Source organism: Carex rostrata, chromosome 12 (assembly GCF_964058835.1).
Source record: "Carex rostrata chromosome 12, lpCarRost1.2, whole genome shotgun sequence".
Taxonomy (NCBI): domain Eukaryota; kingdom Viridiplantae; phylum Streptophyta; class Magnoliopsida; order Poales; family Cyperaceae; genus Carex; species Carex rostrata.
This window is the reverse complement of record NC_135929.1, coordinates 9,092,080-9,110,013: the sequence shown is the minus strand read 5'-3', so window position 1 is coordinate 9,110,013 and position 17,934 is coordinate 9,092,080. Positions and strand designations below refer to the sequence as shown.

The 17,934-nt window shown below is 37.1% G+C and overlaps 1 protein-coding gene across 1 annotated transcript; it reads right to left on the bottom strand.

Moving 5' to 3' along the window:
- Window positions 1-4,115: 4,115 nt before the first annotated feature.
- Window positions 4,116-13,503, bottom strand: LOC144563599 (uncharacterized). The gene is made up of 4 exons (XM_078313082.1): window positions 13,112-13,503; window positions 9,978-10,881; window positions 4,905-7,343; window positions 4,116-4,554 (listed from the first exon to the last, which is right to left on the bottom strand). Exons 1-4 carry the CDS (start codon window positions 13,493-13,495, stop codon window positions 4,199-4,201), a joined length of 4,083 nt encoding a protein of 1,360 aa, XP_078169208.1. The 5' UTR covers window positions 13,496-13,503; the 3' UTR covers window positions 4,116-4,198.
- Window positions 13,504-17,934: the final 4,431 nt, after the last annotated feature.

Genomic DNA, 17,934 nt, shown 5'->3' with positions numbered 1-17,934 from the left:
GGTTCCATCATGGAACAGCACAGCACGTGTGACTGTTTCGTACTGTGATTCGCGTGTTCCGTGTCGTGACCATTCGTGTATCGTGACCAGTTTTTGAAAATTTGACACGACACAGTACGTCATGCGAAAGATCTGATCACAGCACAATACGTAATCACGCGAGTCACATGTAATTATGACAGTAAGGTCTTATTTGTATCTTGAATAAAATAACTTAAATTGTGAAAAAAATAGTTAAACGTGAGAAACATAATCAGTTATGTTTGGACACGGCACGCGAGTCACGCCTTGACTTGCGTATCGTGACCACTTCTCAACATTTTGATCACGGTAGAGCACGTGTCACTATTCACTTGATCACAGTACGATATGGTACGAGACCAAAATCATGACGTATTAGTTACGGAACAGTACGACATGACATGTTTTTTCCACTCTAACAGGCATACTCAATATTAACACATATTTCGCTACAATACCCTCTGCATCAAACTAAAATTAATTCACGCCCAAATTAATAACTTCTAAAATATTATTGATTATTTCAAAATCTCTATCTTAAACTCTTATCAAATTTCTAGAGATGTATACTATGTCAAGGCAAAATAAACGCTTTCAGTATGAATGCACATATTTTTCAACAAATTTGTTAAAACTTGGACCAAAAGTTCGTTCAAGATATTTATGAGGATGTGAAATATATAGGATCACTGGTCTAAAAAGTCTTTCTTTTTTTGACCACGCAATCTAGTCTTTTGGCCAAAAAGGTACCCACTTACCGTAAGATCACATCACAATGAGAAAGAAAAATAAAAATAAAATAAAAAAAAGGCTAAAGAGAAAATGAGGCAGAAGTAAGGGTGAAAACAGAGCAGATAATGCTAATATCATATCTGTATCCGTCTTTTAATGATTGGATACGGATACAGATAGAAAACAAATATCAAAATTTAAAATCAAATCCGTCTTAAACGGATATAAATACGGAGCAAATATGGAACGGATTATCCGTATCTGTTTACACCCCTAGGTAGAAGATATAGCTTCTTATTTGTGTGAACTGAAGTATCAACTCTTGACCTTAGATTTTGAACCTGATAGCTGCTATCAGTGTTTCAAAAAAAAGACATTAGATTTTGCATGCGATATTCCATCTATGGATCTAGTGGCGGAGTCAAATTTATAAACTATGAAAATTAAATATGAATGAGAACTATTATACAAATGTTTTTATGCCGAGAATGCAGATCGATTTTACAGTATTTATAATATTTTATTTTAATTATATAGAAAATTATATATAAATAATAAAAAAAAAATATGAAGATTCTTTGACAAATTTTTGAGAAAAAAACAGAGGGATGAATTAACCTCATATCTGATTAGTACTTCTGCACCTGCATGAACCCAATAAAAAAAAAAAAAGAATGAAAAGAAAAAAGAAAATGTAAAATTCAGTGGAAATAAAGAAACATTATCCTTTTTTTGAAAACCGGTCTGTGGCCAATTCAAGGGATAAGCGGAGCCCAGTAAACGCAAAATGGACATGGGCCACATGCATTCGGAAGTGCATTTCCGCTCAAAAGCAAAATGGGCTTAGGCCCAATTAATTTTTTCTTCACATTATAACACTCAAAATACCATGTAATATTGTAATTGATTAGTTCTTTCTAATTCAAACCTTCCCCTTTTCCTTTTTAAATTATTACTTATAAGTTCTCTTTTATATTTGCTGACAGAATTAAGAGTGTTGTGGACAAAATCTGAAGGAAAGACTTGCGTAACTTGTGATCGAAGGCTGTTGTTTGGACTCAAAATCAGATTTTTTTTTTAAAAAGTATGACCCAGCAGAAAAACCAACTTGACCTTAGAAAATGTCTTGGAAACATTGCCAATTCAACCCTGTTCTGATCATTTACTGTTCAGTCTAAAGGGCAGTGGTGAAGGTATCATCTCACTAATGGTGCTATCCTCTGGCTGGGGTGCGTGGTGGCACCACCTGGAGTGTGGGCCCGCTGGTATCTGGCCAGGCTCAATGGTGTTGGTATTGGCAAGAACAGCCATCTCAAGTGGTTTCCTATCGGCACGTTTTCGGCTAATGTAATTGCCGCATGTATCATGGCAGCGCTCTCAGTTATTAGCAAAAGCAGTAGACCTTTCTTTTAGTTCTTACTGATCTTATATTTTTACTCTATTAGGTAAACTACTATGTGTGAATTTTGAGATTGTGATGTTAAATTTTCTATATCCAGCACGAGATGTACAAAAAAAACATGGAAAAAAAGTAGGGATAAATTAACCTCGTATCCATGGATCCAATTTAAAAAAAAAAGAATGAAAAGAAAAAAAAAAGTGAAATTCAGTGGAAATAAAGAAACGTTTTTTTTTTTTTTTTTTTGGCGAATTCATATGGAGTTGTCAAGCGGGTCTAGATTCTCAAAATTAATTCAAATTTTGAATATAAATTCAGACGATCAAAATACAGACCAATATGATTTAATTAAAAAATTCCAAAAACCTCTTTAATATTAATGCAAAACTGATGGAACAGTTCGAATCCAAGTTCAATATTTGAACTCTGAAGGTGGTTCAAAATGTCTTCATTTTTAAAAACAATGTAGCTCAAAAATTTAATATTTAAAAGTTAAAATAAAATCGGTGAATATGATTTTCATGACAATATCAAAACAAAGTTGAAATGTCATAATTTCTAAACATTGGTTTATCAACTTATTTATTTACATAAAAATAAAATTGATATGTAATAATTTTTCATGAGCACAGAGAAAAAATAACATAAATCACATCTAATAATTTTATTTTAACAATCTTATTTTAAATTTTAAATTATTAACATTTTAAAAATAAAAATATAATAGAAGCACAAACAAATAAAAACAGTTGAACCCTTGTCATATTTGAATAATAACATGCAGAGACCTATCTGGCCATCTCCAAGGAGTACTTGAGTATCTGGGGATAGACAAAATAAACTCCTTTTTCGCTCTCTCATGTTTTCAAATATTTTGACTTTTAAAAAAATAATCGATACTTAGAATAATGTTAAAACTTCAAACTTTTTAGTTATACTACAAAAATTTATATTCATAAACTCTACAATTTGGAAGGTTTTATTGTTGTTTTCATGTGAGACAGCTAAATCTGAAACTCTTGTTGTTGCCCACTTTGGAGTGAATTTCTGTAATTGAAAAGAAAAAATTAGTGACTTAATTATGACCAAATTTATTAATGAAGTAAGTTCTTTAGATGCCCCTTGACCCTGTCGCGTTCGGTTTAGTCACCATAGGTTCCTCTGCTGATCCTGAAATGTAGACATCAGTGCTTCTTAGCATTGAATTCAATTGCCAACAAAATTTGACTTATCACAGTTTCATAGGACGAATCAAAATCAGCAAGCAAGAAATTGGAAACACTGGTTCTGTTGGGTGCAGCGTTGTATGGTTTTCAAGTCAGTAGATGGTGGTACTTATGTAGCTAATTCATCCCATTTTGATTTCAGTTTCAGACTTGCAAAGTATTCAGTGACAGTTTTAACCCCATGCTTTGATTCAGAAATTTCATGATGAATTTTGAATATGTGAGCAAAGTTCTTCTCATTCCCAAACATATTTCTTTTATAGAATCCCACAATTGCTTGGCAGGTTCTGAAAAGATGAATAATTGAACTAGTTGTGATACTCTAGATTTTAGAATCCATGACATGATTAAATTGTTGTAAATCTGCCAATCATGAAACTTTGGATCTGAATCAGAGCCCGGAGGTGTATTTTTACCATTAATGTAGCCTGATTTTCCTCTTCCAGCAAGCGCCTTTGCTTACCGCTTGAGCCCACGTCACATAATTCCTCCATTCAGCAAGGTGGTCGTGAGGCGAATTGGGAGTGGTGGTTGTGACTTGTGCTTGAAATCTCATTGATTGTTGGTCTGATATGCCCTTTCTTGTGCACCCACTGAGTGGTAAATTAAACACTAGGCTCTGATACCATGTGCTTTTCTGAAAGAAAGATTGTTTATTGGTTGAATTTGATTCCTACTCGTTGCTTTACTTCCAATTTAACATATTACAAATGGATATTACAGTTTCTAACAACAGCAGGGTGCTGTTAAATACAATATGCTAATCTCTAATAATACACAATTCTCTTATGCTAGTTTTACAAATCATGTTCAAACTCCCTCACTGTAGCAACTTGTTACATGCTGAATTCAACTCTTTTACAACATCACTCATTGCAATGCGCTCTTTTGACAACTCCTTGGAGCACAATAGTCCACATTGAATCACCGAAACTAAGCATTCTTTAGAGTTCTCTGGTACAAATGTATTCACATTCCCATGATCTGACGAGAACAATTTGGTATCGATAATGTCCATAACTCGGGCTGGATATGCTGTCTCGACATGCTTGTGAAGGCTCACACCATCACCAAATCTTTCATCAGTGGGGCAAATTCCAGTGAATATTTCTAACAGAAGAATGCCGTAGCTATACACGTCTCCTTGCGTGGATGCCTGGCCGCCCATTCCATATTCTGAGTAGTGAAAAATATATATAAAGTCACTTTTTATCACTTCGGATGAGTAAATAATTATCAATAATTAAACAAGTCGTGGTTGTTTTTATATGGCAGATTTGCATTTATTTCATAATATGTATCAATAAATTATGCAATGACTCGATTTTTGTAGTAATTATATATGATAGACCAATTAAGAGGATCCTAGTGTATAATCAATAAGTTTATTTTTCAATAGAGAATCATTAAAAAAAATATGTTAAAGGCCCAACAAACAAAGAGGACAAGTTTTTAATAGTGAATAGATGAAAGATGTAATACTGAAGGAAATAATTTCATATGAGCAGGGGTATTAAGTTTTGTACCTGGAGGAATGTAGCCAATAGAACCCTTGATTCCACCGGTACTTGTTATTGATTGACCAGGCACGGTATCAGATCGAACTAGAAACCGGGCTAACCCGAAATCACCCACGTGTGCAGTCATGTCATCATCCAGAAGCACGTTACTCGGTTTAAGATCACAATGTATAAGCTGCACTGGCCTGTGATCATGGAGATAGTCCAATGCCTTGGCAATATCAATTGCTATTTTCACCCTTTGTAATAGGGTGAGGCCTTCGGATGGTCGATCCCTATGTGCATTCGGATGTAACCATGTTTCCAAACTTCCATTAGGCATGTACTCAAAAATCAATGCCTTGAAATCGTTACCTTGATGATCTATGCTAGAGCACACACTGAGGACCTTGATAAGATTCCGGTGTTTAACATTTCTTAAGGCCTCACATTCTGATAAAAAGCTTCTTATAGCACCACGTTGCTCGAGGTTTAGTACCTTAACAGCAACGGTGTTGGCACCTCCTAAACTTATAGAAGCTTTATACACCACTCTGAAAGTACCACTTCCAATTAGATTCTCCCCAGAGAAACTGTTAGTAGATCTGAGAAGGTCATTATAGGACACTTTCTTAAATTCCCATGTCATGGCCATAATACCATGTGGATCTTTTTGAGATCTCCTTCTCCAATAACAACTAGCTACTAACCATATGGTGATGGTTATGCACAACAATCCACCACCTATGCAAACTAGTATTATCTTGATACTTTCGAAATGATGTTTTTGTTTGGGTGAATCAGAAATACATTTTGGCAGATGGTTAGCAAGTAATCCGCCACAAAGTTTAGGGTTTCCTCTCACATCAACTGCAGTCACATTCTTAAAAACACCTTCTTCTGGTAATTCTCCTTGAAAATCATTGAAAGAAATGTTTAGACGTTCAAGTTTCATTGCACTAATAAAAGAAGGTATTTTACCAGAGAAAGAATTGTTGGAAAGATCAAGCTCTTGCAACCCTTTTAAATTGCTCATAGAGGAAGGAATGGGCCCGTTGAGTGAGTTCCCTTCTAGTTGAAGGATTTGCAGTAGCTGACAACCTTCGATAGTGCTAGGAACTTGACCAGATAAATCGTTATACGACAAGTCAATTTGGGCTATATTATTTAAATTGCCGATTTCTGATGGTATCGACCCATTTAAATGGTTTTGTGACAAGCTTAGGACAATAGTAAGTGAGTGAATATTCATGATTTCTCTTGGAATTTCACCAATCAGTTTGTTATTTGAAATATCCAAGAGCTCCAGAGATTGCATGTTACCTAAAGAAGGTGGTATATGCCCTTCAAATGCATTATTGTTAAGACCGAGCTTATTCATCTTAGTAAGGTTACCAAAAGATGATGGAATTTCACCGGATAACATGTTGTTCGACACAAGTAACCCTTGCAGGTTCCAAAGGTTCCCAATTTCCCTTGGGATTTTGCCACCTAGGAGTGTTTGACCAAATTCGAGATCAGTTAGATTAATCAGCATTTCAAATTCTGCAGGAATAGATCCTGAAATTGGATTTCCAGATAAAACCAGTGTAGTAAGACTGGTAATGTTTGTTAAAGAACTTGGTATCACACCTTGGAGCTGGTTGTTATTAACATCTAGAAGTTGAAGATTCGTACAATTGACCAAAGCATGAATAAAACTCCAATCACTAGATGTCTTCGCTTCTAGTTGATTGCCACCAACTTGTAGTGACTGAAGTTGTTGCAAGCTTCCTATGCTGGAAGGTATTGTGCCAGTGAAATTGTTCAAACTAACATCAATCGTAATCAGAGTGGTACAATTGGACAGAGAGGATGGAATATGCCCAGTAAATTGGTTTTGATAAATGATTACAGCTCTCAAGGTTTGAAAAGCATCACAAATCTCAGGTGGAAGAAATCCTTGGATATAATTGATGCTGAGATCGAACATCACCAAGTTGGATAAATTGTAAAGAGAACGAGGTACAGTGCCAGACATTTGATTATCATTGATTTGAAAAATATTAAGGTACTGAAGTTGGCCAAGCGAATCCGGAATAGAACCAGTAAATTTATTCGAGAAAAGATCGAAAAACTCTAGGTTAGTAAGATTTCCTAAGGTAGGCGGTATGGGTCCAGTGAGATTATTGGTAGACAAGTATAATTGGTCGAGTTTCGGCAGGTTACCGAATTCAGAAGGTATGCTTCCAGTGAGAAAATTATTTCTTAATCCGAGTAACCAAAGGTTTCGGCATTGTCCGAGACTCGAAGGTATAGTTCCTCCGAGATTATTATTACTGAGAGAAAGGAATTGTAGATTGGAACAATTATTACCAAGGGCAGAGAGAATGTTTCCGTGGAGAGAATTATAGCCGAGGCTGAGGTATTGCAATCTGCTCAATTGTCTGAGTTCGTCCGGGATGCTCCCGGAAAGGTGGTTGTTCGCTTCTCAGAGTGTGCTTACAAAGTTTCAGGTACAACAAGTTGTACCAGTTTAAACCTTGAATTTACTCTCGTCTAAGGTTGCAAGTGCACAACCCTATCCGTGTAGTATATTAAGGTATCGATCCTCAGGGACGGTTTAATTCGATTCTAAATTTCTACAAATCCGAGTTAAGTACTAGAAGTGTGAAGGGTTTGGTTTGAATTTGTTTCAATTTCCTAATTTCGGGTGTCAATTCAATTAACAGTAAATGAAAGCAATTAAAAGTTTTGGTTTTGAACAATGATAAAAGGCGTTCCTAGGGTTTCAGGTTTCATCCCAAACTTTGCCTTCTCTGGACCTATCATGCGACTCGCATCATCTCTGATGCGACCCGTATGATGCGACTCGCATCATCTCTGATGCGGGTCGTATGGCCCTCGAGCAGAGCTGACATGTGTTCGTATCTAAGTTGATTTCTTGTGCGAGGCTTCAACCTGTGGCTCTCGCCTACTGGTATCTAACCTAAATTGATTGTCTGGTTAACTAGAAGTATCTACAACCTTTCGATAATAGAAATTTCACCTCTCGGCTACTATTGATCTTAGATCTACCTCAAATGCTCAATCACAATTACAAGATACATCAAGGCCAAATTACTAGAAGATATGCTATAGACATCTAACAGTAGACAATCAAGAATCAATCAAGAAATCACAATCAAGCAAACAATGAATACTCAAACAACAATCACACAAGTTCAAACTTAGATCGAATCATCATGCAACTCAAAGACAAGGTTTAGAGACTACATCCTAACCCTAAGAACTAGAGATCTACTCAAGCATAGCAAAAGAAAGCATAAAAGAGAGATAGAATAGGCAGATCATGATGAAGCTCAAAGATCCAAGGTGGATTGGAGAGGATCTTGCAATCTTCTCTTCTTCTCCAAGCGATCTTCAATCTCTCTCTTCTCTCTTGATCTTTTCTCTCTCCTTGAGGCTTTGAATCTTTAAATTTCGGAACTCCCTCTCTGGTAGCAGGGGTGGCCTATTTATAGGCTTTTTAAAACGAGTGCTTCAATTCTGGGCCTTTGCTGTCTGCTCTGGAAACTCGCGATGCGACCTGCATCAGGTCTGATGAGGGTCGCATCGGCTCTGATGAGGGTCGCATCGGCTCTGATGAGGGTCGCATCGGATGTCTCAGATTTCAGTAACTTCCCTGATTTTGCCCGTTTTCGCCTGATTCCTGCAAAGTAAGAACCAAAACATAGCAGTACCACATTCTATGGATATTCAATGTAAAAGGCACCATTTGTTGGTTCAAAACATAGATTTTTGTATGGAAACAAGTCGAAATAATAGGTCTAATAAAGTGATATCAAATTCCCCCAAGCTTAACCTTTGCTTGTCCTCAAGCAGAGATCTGTTCTTTGTTACCGGGCTGGACTCTAAATGCAAGTTAAGTTCCTAAATGTGAAAATTTACATGAGTTGCTTAAATCAAGAACCTCGAGAATCTTTATGGTATGATTTGGACTTTCCTTGATCAATTTTGATTCACCCCACAAATTGACTAATCAAACTTCAAGTTCTAGAATGTTTTAATACTTGCAAAGCTGAATACTCGAATTGATCAATCTATCATTCTTTTACTAAAATCAAGCTCTCATTTGTGGAGATTTTCCCTTTTTCTCCCCCAAGCTTGGAACAAGCTTAGGTTAGCAAGTCGCGGACTTCGTGTGTTGATATATGCAAAAGTTATTCTTCTTTTCTAAATTTGGGAGACGAGCTCAAAGGCGCCCAACAGGACTTATTGCCAGTACTCTTATTTTCTCCATCCTTTCTTTTTTTTTTAATTTGGGAGACGAGCTCAAAGGCGCCCAATTGGACTTATTGCCAGTACTCTTATTTTCTCCATCTTTTTATTTTTTTATTCTTTTGCTTTTGCACATATACCATGAATACACACATCCATTGGTATTCATTCATACCAATGAATATCCAAATTTTTCTTTATTTAAAATCCCCATTTCCCTATTTAAAAAGCACAGTTCAGTTTCAAAAATTGATTTTTGATACAATTCAAGTTTTCATCCTTTCAAGTTCTCAAAACATCCCTTCCTAATCAGTTCTTTGATCAATTATGAGGTTAGTTCTAATTTTTCAAAGTCATCCAAATCACAACCAAAATTGTTCAAACAAGTCCTTAACCCAAGCAATCACACAAATTTATCACCTAAAAATGCAAATTTTGGAAAAATAAACATGACCTAAATGCAGATACAGTTTTCTTCTATTCACCCCCCCAAGCTTGAATGAAGCATTGTCCTCAATGCTTGAATTCACACAATAAAAGGTAAATAGAAGAAAATATGGAAACTAACCAGACATGGAGTGGGGGGTGAGGCGGGGGCGTCTCACTGATTAGTGGGAGGTGGATCGGGTGGTTTTTGGTGGAGCGCCTTGTCGAATGTGTCGGAGGGATACACCATTCTTTCCTCATAAGGGTCGGGTGGTTTTTTCTTTCTAACACACCAAGGAACATAATGCATCGACCAGGTTGGTTGTGCATGGCCCGTATGATGGTCTGCATGGTCCGTGTGTCTGTGATCATCCGCTGGTAAGGTCTTGTGCATGCATGTGGCTAGGTTCGTGCCCATCAGCTTCTCGATAAAGTTCGCGATCACATTTTGCTGAGTTTGGAAATCCTCAAAGTGTCCAGCAGTGCAATACAGTGGCAAATCTGAGTGGAGCGTCGTGTTCTCAAACATTTGCAAAAGAAAAATCCACCCCATATCTTTCAAATCTTTGATCGACCACCCGATCGCGCTTATGTGAGCTTTCAATTTCCCCAAGAGTGTGGCAGTCCGATCAGGGTTGAGATCTGCATTTAAGATCACAGGACAACTTTTATCTGGATCTAGGAACTCATACCTGAAATTTACTGGAAGAGGCTTGAGTTCAGGAGTGAGTTTCTCTGTCTGGTCCTTGACGCGGGTCGCATCATGGTCTAAGCGGGTCGCATCGGGTGGATTCGACTCGCATTCTGACCTTGCATCTGCTCCATCCGACTCGCTTCGACCAGCTTCAAGGCCTTCAGACCATGGCATGCGACTCGCATGAGGTTGATGCGGGTCGCATCCAAGTTCTCCCAGGTCAGCTGCTTTCACATCTGCTCCATACACTGATTCCAACTCGCTTGTTTTAACCTGCAACTCAGATAGATAATCAGGGTAATTTTTAATTGAGCTCCCGTATCCCTCGCGAAGTTGTCCCTTAGCCAATTGATCCTCCATGTTGATTGTGCAGCATGCTTCTGGTTCAGCTAATCGTCGGGGAAAGGGTACCGGTGGTCTGTAATGTGCAGGTTTCTCAACCCCTTTCCCTTTCTCTTTGTCAGACTCTTTTGATGCGGGTCGCGTGGTACCATTGCGGGTCGCGTCCACAGGTTCTTCAGGTGGTGTTGCTGGTCGCATTGGCTCGATGAGACCAGGATTCACAGGTTCCTCCGAGGTTGATGCGGGTCGCATGGTGGTGGTGCGGGTCGCATCGGTTGGGATCTGATCAGTTGGGAAAGCTGGTTCATCGTACTGGGTCCCACTCCTCAGTGTGATCGCCTTAGCTTCTCCTCTGGGGTTTGGTTCTGGCTGCGCGGGCAGCTTTCCAAGTTGTGGTTGGCTCGAGGTGACGATGTGACTCAGTTGCTCCAACAATTTGCTTTGGGCGGCCATTTGAGTTGCCATCGATTGCATTTGCTCCCACATCATTTGGTTCATCTTCCCTTGCTCATGTGTGAAGTTGCTCACAACGGGATCAATGTACGGCTCGGATGGATCGGATTGGAATGAGCAGTTGTTTGAGTTGTCGAATGGTGCATTGTTGTAGAAGTTGACCTGTTCGGGTTCCTCATCCCATTCCGCCAGTGGGCAATACTCGTAAGAGTGCCTCCTATCCCCACATATGACACATGGCTGTGGTTGATGGTTACCGACTGCCTTCATGCTCATTTTGATTAAAGCCTCCTCCAGCTCGGCAGCTCTAGCAGATAGAGCTGCGATCTGATCAACCCTGTATCGACCGCCTCCTCCTCCTCGAGAATTGTCGTGGCCGGTCCACTGTTGGTATGTTGCCATAGCGTCTTGAACTTCTCTGTCTCTTCCACGCGAGTCGCGTCGGTCGTGATGCGGGGCGCGTCGAGAGGTGGTTGTGCAGGAAGAGCTGTGTTCCTGTGGTAAGAGAAAAATAAAAGAAAAAGATACAAATTAAAATCTAGATTAACTAAGAAAAGCAAAAATCTAGAAAAGAATTGATAGCCGTCCCCGGCAACGGCGCCAAAAACTTGTTCGCTTCTCAGAGTGTGCTTACAAAGTTTCAGGTACAACAAGTTGTACCAGTTTAAACCTTGAATTTACTCTCGTCTAAGGTTGCAAGTGCACAACCCTATCCGTGTAGTATATTAAGGTATCGATCCTCAGGGACGGTTTAATTCGATTCTAAATTTCTACAAATCCGAGTTAAGTACTAGAAGTGTGAAGGGTTTGGTTTGAATTTGTTTCAATTTCCTAATTTCGGGTGTCAATTCAATTAACAGTAAATGAAAGCAATTAAAAGTTTTGGTTTTGAACAATGATAAAAGGCGTTCCTAGGGTTTCAGGTTTCATCCCAAACTTTGCCTTCTCTGGACCTATCATGCGACTCGCATCATCTCTGATGCGACCCGTATGATGCGACTCGCATCATCTCTGATGCGGGTCGCATGGCCCTCGAGCAGAGCTGACATGTGTGCGTATCTAAGTTGATTTCTTGTGCGAGGCTTCAACCTGTGGCTCTCGCCTACTGGTATCTAACCTAAATTGATTGTCTGGTTAACTAGAAGTATCTACAACCTTTCGATAATAGAAATTTCACCTCTCGGCTACTATTGATCTTAGATCTACCTCAAATGCTCAATCACAATTACAAGATACATCAAGGCCAAATTACTAGAAGAGATGCTATAGACATCTAACAGTAGACAATCAAGAATCAATCAAGAAATCACAATCAAGCAAACAATGAATACTCAAACAACAATCACACAAGTTCAAACTTAGATCGAATCATCATGCAACTCAAAGACAAGGTTTAGAGACTACATCCTAACCCTAAGAACTAGAGATCTACTCAAGCATAGCAAAAGAAAGCATAAAAGAGAGATAGAATAGGCAGATCATGATGAAGCTCAAAGATCCAAGGTGGATTGGAGAGGATCTTGCAATCTTCTCTTCTTCTCCAAGCGATCTTCAATCTCTCTCTTCTCTCTTGATCTTTTCTCTCTCCTTGAGGCTTTGAATCTTTAAATTTCGGAACTCCCTCTCTGGTAGCAGGGGTGGCCTATTTATAGGCTTTTTAAAACGAGTGCTTCAATTCTGGGCCTTTGCTGTCTGCTCTGGAAACTCGCGATGCGACCTGCATCAGGTCTGATGCAACCTGCATCAGGTCTGATGCAACCTACATCAGGTCTGATGCAACCTGCATCGACTCTGATGAGGGTCGCATCGACTCTGATGAGGGTCGCATCGGCTCTGATGAGGGTCGCATCGGCTCTGATGAGGGTCGCATCGGATGTCTCAGATTTCAGTAACTTCCCTGATTTTGCCCGTTTTCGCCTGATTCCTGCAAAGTAAGAACCAAAACATAGCAGTACCACATTCTATGGATATTCAATGTAAAAGGCACCATTTGTTGGTTCAAAACATAGATTTTTGTATGGAAACAAGTCGAAATAATAGGTCTAATAAAGTGATATCAGTGGTTGTCAGAAAGGCTCAACCTCTGAAGAAAGGTGAGGTTACCCAAAGCAGGGGATATCTGACCGGCCAGTTGGAAGGAGTCGAGAACGAGACCGGTGACTCTGTCAGGATGACGACGGCCGCAAACAACGCCTGGCCACCGACAGTGGTGAAGCGAGGCATTCCATGATGACAATGCACTGGAGGGGTCGTTCCCGATGAGAGACTTGAAGGAGAGAAGGGCGAGCAAGTCAGTTTCTGTTGCATTGGTAGTGGTAGGAGCTGCTGCGTTTGAAGGAATAAAGAAAGAGAGAGAGATAATTGAGATTGAGATTAGGAGGATGATGTCAGAGAGAGTAGTAGTGCCATTGGTGATATTGATAAAGAAATGAGAAGAAGTCATTTCTTCGATTTTTTAATGGATTGGTCCATATCCTGTGATTTATAATTATATATATACACACACGTGTTGATTGAAGTGAGGAGTTTCGTGAGACAAGTAGGTACTTGAAAGTGGTACAAGTAGGCAGTAGCAACTTTCAAGTGGTGCACGTGTGTGCAATAATTAACGCGTAGATTCAAACACGGCTGCAGTGGCGGACAAAACCGGGACTGCTCATCATAGAAGGGATATAGAAGCAAAAACAAAAACCGCTTTGTTGATTAGTGCTACAATACAATACATACTCCATCAAACTAATTAAAATCACGCCCAATTTGAATGCGAACTGAACACTTTTGACTCTCTTTGTGTGAACTGAAGACTTGACATCCAAAATTTGGATGTGAATATGAGATTCAGAAAATGTGAAATTCCGTTATTGGGTCTAAACCCCAAGAAAAGAAAATAAAAGAAAAGAAAAGAAAAGAAAAGAAAAGAAAAAAGAAACAAATAAAAAATGAAATTCATAAATATGGCAAAATATTTGTAAGCTGGAATCATGCTCGAAATTTTGAGGTACGGATTTAAATGTGAATAAAGTCAATCATATAAAATTTGCATGAGGATCAATTTACAGTACTCATATTATTTTACTCTAAAGTACATAGAAAATTATGTATAAATACAAAAAGATTAAAATAATTAAAGTCCATTTGATCTTCATATGTTGAAAGTTCATGTCTTGGACCTCTTGGTTGAAGCAATCTTTCATTACATGGCTTCATATTGAATTAGGGAAAATTTCATGTAACTCCAAAAAAATCTCAAAATTATGTATTCCGTACTCTAAATTTCATAAAATCAAAGTCACAAATTTATCCAATTTATTGTCTTTTCTATTAAAACTCATTTTAAATTTATAGTATAACTATATTTTAATCTTTATTAAAAAATATGTATCATGTTTAAGAAAAATGATCATTCTCCTAATTACTCAGTTGTGAGAGCAAATTGTTTATGTTCTTATTTGTGATATGCATCCAAGCATATGCATAAATACTAACCGTCTGTGTATGAATGTGTCACTAGTAGATAAATGAATCATTTGTCGTCCTCGAAAACCAATCAATTACTACTAAATTCACAAGTTGCCTTTTGGTTTGTACTTAGAATTATCATGCATCATAGTGCTTGGTTTAATTAGGCTCCTAGCTAATTCTTTTGTACTCTCTAATTTAATTTATCCGCCACAGGAGAAGGCACCAAAATATGAATAAACAAAATCATGAGAATTTAAAAGAAAAAAATCGGAGATATTATGTTCATGTGAAATTAATTGGAAATATTTTGACTTCAGAAATTAGTCGCTTATGGTTTTACTGGTAGGAATTTTTTTCTGAATAAGTACTTTTAATTTAGGAAATTTGAGTTCTCATGGATTTTTATTTACCTTTGATTTATAATGTGAAGATTGGTGTCACTAGTGGAGAATGTACAATTAGTGTCGCTTCATTAGTATCGGACATCTTAAAAATGCGATACTAATACTATTAGTGTCGGTCAAAATAAAGAGCTGACACTAATAACTGACAATTAGTATGGGCTGTTTATAAATAGCCGACACTAATACTTTAGTGTCGGCTGTTTATAAACAACCGACACTAATAACAGACAATTAGTGTCGGCTCTTTATAAACAGCCCATACTAAAGTATTAGTGTCGGCTATTTATAAACAGCCCATACTAATTGTCAGTTATTAGTGTCAGCTCTTTTAAACAGCCGACACTAATAAGTCAAATTCCCTTCCCTCCATTCCTACGCGAATAAATTACCTCTCCATCTCTCTCTCTCTCATTTCGTGCCGCTCACTTAGGGTACCATCTCTGTCTCTCTCTCGTGCCCACTCCGAGTGACTACACCAGGCATTGCACCAGGCGCATTGCACCTCAGCCCCTCTCTCTCGCGACACCAGGCGCATTGCACCTCCGCCCCTCTATCTGGCGACACCAAGATCTGCCCCAAGAAGGCACAGTGGGAGAGAAATAAGGTTTGTGTTCAAATTGTTATTATTAAGAGGTTTGATTGCTGTGTAATGATGCAATGGTCTGTTTCTAGGTGGTACAAAATTTGCGAGCTGGTTTGGTAAAGTTTAGGGGCTGATTTGCGTAGTGTCAAGTATATTTGGTTTGTAAAAACTATACTGGTACAGTTCCAGAGATTTGTTAAGATAATTTAAGAATTTTTGATAGTTTGTTTATTAGCTCATTTGTATTCTGATTAAATCTGCAAAGAAATCAGAGATAAAAAGCTTAGTGGAGATGCTGGCAAAATATTAAAATTTTTTTTTTTTTTAAAAAAAAAACATTTAGTATGGGCTTTTTATAAATAGCCGACACTAAAAGTAAGGAATTAGTGTCGGCTGTTTATAAATAACCGACACTAATACTTATTAGTGTCGGCTTTTTATTAAAGAGCCGACACTAATGCCTTACTTTTAGTGTCGGTCATTTACAAAGTATTAGTATCAGCTCCATTAGTGTCGCCCAATGTCCGACACTAATACCCATAAACAGCCGACACTAATTCTAAGTTCTCCACTAGTGTGTGTATCTAACTAGGCCATATATCAGTTTAAATTATGGTTAATTTGTGATGTGAAATGTTGATTGGTTTCTCCTGATATACACTATTAATTAAATAATTTGACTCAAGTGGAATTTAATATGCCAAGTTGTCAACTCAATCAGCCAAAATTTATATTTGTACTCTTCGAAAAAAAAAATCAAAACACCTCCAAAATGTGAGAATTCTACATTTACTCGGACCGCTAAACTAATATGTGGGTCATTTATGGAATGCTGTAGATTGGCTTATAGGTCCCTCAAAAATCTTAAAAAAAATGCATTTTAATATTGAATATATTTATGTTTTGAGGGACCTCTAAGCCAATCTGTGGCCTCCCATAAATAGACGGCATATTGGCTTAGCGGTCCGATTAGTTGTGGAATTTCCTCATTTTGAGAATGTTTTTTTTTATGCAATTAATAAATTTTTTGATCGGATCAGTTGATTATAACGTGGAGAATTTGTTATTTTCTATTACTCTCGCCCTCCTAAGCTTCAATTATGTTTATGTTCATCGCTGAATTATGAAGAAGTTATTAGTTAATTTTTATTTAACTTTCCAAATTCTATTATTTACCTTTGGTAATCAATCAAAAAGAAAAATATAATCCTAACGATATTATTTTTATTATAGTGTATTTATTTGGTATCTTAAAAAAATATTTTTCAAACACAAAATAAGTATTCTTTTTGGAATCTAGAGGTAGCTAGTTTAAAATATGAAGTTAGAGTATTAATTCTATTTATAGAGGGAGCTTCAGATCTAGTTAGGTATTTGAACTGATCCGTTCAGCACGACAATTACTATATGATTTGAACTCTTATCTAAAAATGCATACTATTGTAAGTCAAAATAAACGCTTTGAGATTGAATGCACGTATTTTCCTCTAGATCTGTCATGAAAATATTTATATATATTTATATATTTCTTTTGTTATAAGTTTGACCAAAAACACGTTGAGGAAGTATAAGTAAATGACAAAAAAAAGAATCTAAAGAAGTCTTATTTATTGTACCAATTGATTAATCGAGCTATTATTTTGAACAAAACGTACCATAAGATCACATCATAATATATATGAAAAAACGGAACCTGACAACTCTCCGTTCATCCTTTTTTTTAATTCTCCATTTTATGTATAAATGGTCACCTCTATTTATCTTGCTTTTGCATTTTTTAATTACTTTTTGAATTGTTTTATCTGTTTTCTTCTTTCTTTTCATTTTCTTTTTTTATTCCCTCATTTTCCTTCTATATACTTTTTATAGAGATTAAAAGTATTTTATTTATCAATTTTTGAAAAAAAAATATTACAAAACAAGCTTCTGCCAAAAAAAAAAAGATTTTTCGATATGATATGTCCGATTCTGAATAATTCACCTAATTCTGATTCCATGGACAAGTGATCGATTTCGATTGAAATTTTTTCTTCTATGGTACCAAGTTCATAAAGATTTTTGCCTATCTTTGACAAAAATTCTAGCTACGCCACTGGACGCATGTACGATTGGAGAAGATTATGTTAGTATGTAATAATCTAGAAGTCAATAATATAATAATTGTATCATATATATTTTTTTTATGAATTAGATGATTAATAAAATGTCATTTTGTTGCCGTAAGTATTATTGCATTTATGAATCATTTTGAGTTAATGACTAAAATTGTGAAACTTCATAATATAGATGATATATACTCTTAAAAGTCTCTAACCGAGGTAATTAGCAGGAACACTAATTAACTGCTACAAGGTTAGTATGTGGATTAAAAGATAGTTAAGTTTTACAAACCATAGACAAGAGATGTCATTTTAATCACATGAATACATGTTA

What these genes read in the sequence shown, in the direction of transcription:
- LOC144563599 (XM_078313082.1), bottom strand. Translation starts at nt 13,495, where the DNA reads ATGACTTCTTCTCATTTCTTTATCAATATCACCAATGGCACTACTACT. An exon ending in CTTTATCGAGAAGCTGATGG is followed by an intron (nt 7,344 to 9,977) that starts GCACGAACCTAG and finishes CACTCTGAGAAG; the next exon opens with CGAACAACCACCTTTCCGGG. An exon ending in TATTGGCTACATTCCTCCAG is followed by an intron (nt 4,555 to 4,904) that starts GTACAAAACTTA and finishes TTCACTACTCAG; the next exon opens with AATATGGAATGGGCGGCCAG.